Source organism: Myotis brandtii, unplaced genomic scaffold (assembly GCF_000412655.1).
Source record: "Myotis brandtii unplaced genomic scaffold, ASM41265v1 scaffold581, whole genome shotgun sequence".
Classification (NCBI taxonomy): domain Eukaryota; kingdom Metazoa; phylum Chordata; class Mammalia; order Chiroptera; family Vespertilionidae; genus Myotis; species Myotis brandtii.
Genome location: NW_005370182.1, coordinates 110,744 through 115,154, shown reverse-complemented (window position 1 = coordinate 115,154; position 4,411 = coordinate 110,744). Strand labels below are relative to the sequence as shown.

The window sequence follows — 4,411 nt, the reverse complement described above, 5'->3', positions numbered from 1 at the left end:
CCCCAATTTTCTCAGAAGCCAAGGGTGGGGGAGGGGGGACAGGAAGCCAGCCTCCCAGCTCCTCCTCCAAGAAAAGCCCCCCTTCCAGTCCCTGCCCCCACTTCCCACCCACACACAGTTTAAAAATACCAAGCTAGGGTTGGTGGCTTTGTCTGCTGCGTCACTCCCAGCCCAGCCGCTGCCTGGCCCTTTGCTGGCCTATTCCCCTTCCTCCATCCAAACACAAAGCACCCCCCTTTAGGCTCTTTCACTTTCAGGCTGGGCAGCCCCATCCCAAATGCTAGCCTGCTCCACCCTCCTGCATTGGTGGAAGTTCTCTCCAAGCTTTCCTTCCTGGTGACCCTCCTTCTGCTCCCCTTCATCTCCCACTCTGTCTCCCTGCTCACCCCAACCCCCTTTCACAGGTCTCTGTTAGGGTCAGACCCTCCCCAGTAGGAACGGCCCTGCAGGGTCCTCCTCTCCTTAACCCAAGGCCTGGTTGGCTGGAGCCCAACCATCCTACTTACTGCCCTCTCTGACCACTATACCCTCTTCCTCCCACCTGGCCCCAGGGCACCAGGATTGCTAAGTGGGGCCTGGGTGGTGGGGGTGCCCGGGGACAGCACTGCTGGCTGCCTCACCTGCGAGAGGCGGCTTTGCAGGCACACAGGGGCTGAGGCGGCCCACGCGGTCATGGGAGACGAGGCGGGCTAGCCGCAGCCCCTCATCCATCAGTGTCTGCTGCAGGATGTGGCGGCTCCACAGCCCATGGGCTGGCAATGCCAGAGGCAGGTCAGCAGGGGGCGGCGTCAGCCTTGGGCATGACCCCACAGCTGTGGGCATGGGCACTGGTCAGGTAAGGGACTACAGTCAACAGAACCCCCACCCTCAACCACGAAGCCAAACCCATAAATCCAGGCCCTTTTGCTCCCATCCAGCCAGGCCTCCCAACCCTGTTCCAGGCAGTTGCCTCCTGGCTCTCTCCCCCCACACCTTCCCCTCCCCTCCCCGCCCAGAGGAGAGAAGTGCTCTGATGTACACTCACCCTGCAAGTGTCCATCTAGACTCTCCCCAGACAGGCTGGCGCTGTCTTCTTCCAGGCTGGGGCGGTATGGGGGTGCATAGGATTCAGGGCCTGGGGGAGGCTGCTGGATTTCAGAGTGACTTTGCTCTCCAACCTGTGTATGCCCCAAATGGGGAAATGAGGATCTGGCAAAGGAGGGTTTAGGGAAAGGCTGTTCTAACCCCCTGCGTGCACCCTGGCAAATCTACCTCCTGTTTCAGCTTCTTCAGTGGTGGGCCTCCCAATTCTTCAGGGTGGAGCCTGTAAAGATGGAGGAATAAGGAGGGTGAGGCTGGGGAGGGACACATGATGGGCTGGGCACAGAATCTGGTGAGGGGCGTACATTTTTTCAAAATCCTGGGAAGGAGCTGGCTGAGCAAAAGTCCCCAGCTTAGGCACAGAATACTGTTTTGGGGGATTAGAGGGGACCTGAGATGGATGGGAGGGGTCAGACCTCACACAAGTGGACTTGGTAAAGGCAGGACATGCAGGTTGGTGGCCAGCAGGCCTGGAGGCACCTTCATGGAGGTTAGGACATGGCCCCGCTCCCGGGCAGAATTCTAATCGAGGAAGAACCTGGAGAAGGGGTCTCACCTGGAGCCCTTCAAAGACGATAGGTAGGTGCTCTCTCGGGCCACTTGGCGCGATAAGGAGAAGAGTTCCACCCTCCGCAGTAAGAGCGAGTTGTCCCTCATGCAGAACTGGGCAGCAGCCTCATTGATGGTCAGCTGTGGAGAGGACCCCCAGAGCAGTCAGAATCCTAACTCCCCACTGTCTTGCCCAGACATCCTCACATCCCTTCATCATCAGACAAATGAGGCCCACCCATCAGGTTCTTGCTTGGGTTTTGACACTACCCAAGAGTTTCCTGAGGGAAGAAGACAGAGGTCAGCACCCACAGGTTCCTAGGAATGCCCAGGGCCTCTTCCACGCCTGTGGGGGACGTGAGCGGCATGAAGCTGGACAGCTGGGCTCTCACCTGTGCCTCTGTTTCCCCCTCCGTTGAGGAGGGAAGCACTGCAGGAGCTGGAATTGGGGCGGAGGAGAGGGGATCGGGGCCTGGAGTCTTGGTCAAAGGGCAATGAAACAGACTTGAGGAATGTGAGGATTCCCAGAGGTGAGCAGGTGGAGGCCTGGGAGCCAAGAGCAATCTTGGGAGACAGGGGTCCTCACCTCATGCAGGCTAAGCTGCTTGCCCTCCCGGCGCTTCGAGTCGAAGCGGCCATAGATGATGCTGTATTTGCGGATCTCCTCCTCCTTCTGGCTGTCATTATCATCCATCTCAAAGATGTGCCCCACGCTCCGTGCCAGCTTCTTGTTCAGCTTTAGCAAGGATGTCACCTCCCCAGCATCCCCCCTCGGGAAGCTCCGGAAGATCCTCTCCACACTCTCCACCACCATGCGTACCATCTCTGGCTCCAGTCTATCAGGAGCACCCCCAGCCCCAGGGGCTGCCAAACCTCCAGCCCCTGTTCCCTCAGGGACTCCTCCCCCTGCAGGTGGGGAAAAGGGGGGCGAACCAGCCTCCTCTTCTCCTCCGACCCCGACATCAGACTCTGGTGTGCTCCGGCCTGGCCAAATTCGGGCATCTCCTGCCCCAGGTCCCCCAGGCACTGGTGACAGCTTCTCTCCAAGTTCAAGGGGACTCTTGGGGCTAAAACTTCGAGCACTGCCAGCCTTTTCCCCTGGGCTGCCATGACCGTTGCTCATGCTCCCTTTCCGGGTGCCCGCAGTCTCAGAGATCTTGAAAAGCGGAATGCTGGAGACGGGCACAGCAGGCACTGGCTGGCTGAAGAGCCCTGGATTGGTGGCCCACTCTCTGAGTGCCTTCTGCAGGCGTCGGACATGGAGAGGCTTGGTGGCCATGCCCACAAGCGCCATGATCTCCAGGAACTCCTCCTCACCCGCTTCGCACAGTTGTTGCACGTCGTCCCCTCCCTGCTGGATGAAGGTCTCATAGTAGGAAAGGAGATTGGCGCGCTGCAGGACCCGGTACAGCTGCAGCTCCCCTAGTGTCCGAGGCAGTGCCATGGCTCGGGCACTAGGCCTGAGAAAGAGGCACACAAGAGAAAGAGGGGGACGGTCAGTGCAAGTGCCCCTGCTTGGTACCAACCCACACTCTCAACTGTCCTCTCACTCCTGCCTGCTTCTCTTCCTCTCTCACTTTTGAATGCTCTCCCTGACCAGTGCCCAGGCCTGGTAGTGGTATAGACATGCCAGTGCTATCCTAGACTAGCCAGAAGTGCCAAAGCCAGCTCAGTCTCTGCAGAAGTCAAAGGCTCTTAGTCCCCATGCTCAGCTTTTGCCTTTCTGGTCTGGGACATGGAGACCTTGCGCGCTGAGGCTAGCTAGCACATCCTGGGATGCCTAGACATACCTCTCTTCCGGAACACGGTCCTTACCTTCCACCCTAAGCACTAGCAGTCTCACCATTACTCAAGGAGACATCCTGCACTGAGGTGAATATAGGATGGCCCCTTCCTGCCAGTAGTGGACACCTGGGACCACTGCTGGCAGGCTTCACTCCCTGGTGGCATCCTGCCTATGGCTGAGACCGAGAGGTGTGGCCCTCCCGTGTCCTTTCCCATTCCGTGGGCCAGGTGGACCCCCCGCTCTGCTACCTGAACCTTCCCTACCATTTAGACATTCTTAGCACACGCTTGCTCTCTGCCCTCAGGGCAGTCGCTGTCCTCCAGCCTGCCCAGCACCCCCAGGCGACCCCTCTCCCAGCAGTGACCTTCCACACCTGCTCAGTAGGTAGGCCTATCCCTTCAACTCAGTCGCAGGGAGGAGAGGAACGCCTCAATTGTTCTGCTCTGGGCCTGTTCCGCCCACACACACTCCCACAGTGGTAGCGTCTGTGGGCGAAAATTGCCTAGGGGCTCCCGCCTACCCTCTCCCTCATTTTCCACCCACATCTCCAGTGGAGAGGGGGAGCGGCTCAAGGCCTCTTGAGGGAGGGGCTGCAGGATGGAAACTCCTCTCCCCACATGGTAATTAGAGGTACAGAAACGGGGGACCCTAAGGCATCCCCTGCTTCTCCACAGCCTAGCTGCTGGTCTCTCGACTTCTCCCGAGCCCGGCTCCTCCCGCCCCGTGCCAAGGACAGACTGAGCCAGCGGAGCGACCCCCCACCCCCGCCGCATTGTTGCCAGCTAGAGCTCCAGGGCTTCCTCCAGCGCTTGGGGGCCCCCCACGTTCTTTGCAGGGGGCTCACAAGCTAGGTCATGCCCACAAAGTAGACGGTGGGATGGAGAGTTTGAATATATTCTTTCATATCCACATTCATCAGATCCCAGGGCCCCCCTAATTCCATCAGTCTCCACCCCCCAGCCCTTATCTCGCTTCCCCTCGACCCCCCCCCCGCCC

At 59.4% G+C, this 4,411-nt stretch overlaps 1 protein-coding gene across 1 annotated transcript in view; it reads right to left on the bottom strand.

The window, feature by feature from the left end:
• Positions 1–3,475, bottom strand: part of NAB2 (NGFI-A binding protein 2 (EGR1 binding protein 2)) — a 4,873-nt gene extending 1,398 nt beyond the window's left edge. Inside the window, exons 1-6 of the mRNA XM_005879066.2 lie at positions 3,445–3,475; positions 2,216–3,162; positions 1,637–1,770; positions 1,252–1,303; positions 1,025–1,157; positions 621–812 (exon numbers count right to left, since the gene is read on the bottom strand). Coding sequence (XP_005879128.1) covers positions 621–812; positions 1,025–1,157; positions 1,252–1,303; positions 1,637–1,770; positions 2,216–3,162; positions 3,445–3,475 — 1,489 coding nt within the window. The remainder of the gene's footprint in view (positions 1–620; positions 813–1,024; positions 1,158–1,251; positions 1,304–1,636; positions 1,771–2,215; positions 3,163–3,444) is intronic.
• Between the last annotated feature and the right edge of the window lie 936 nt (positions 3,476–4,411).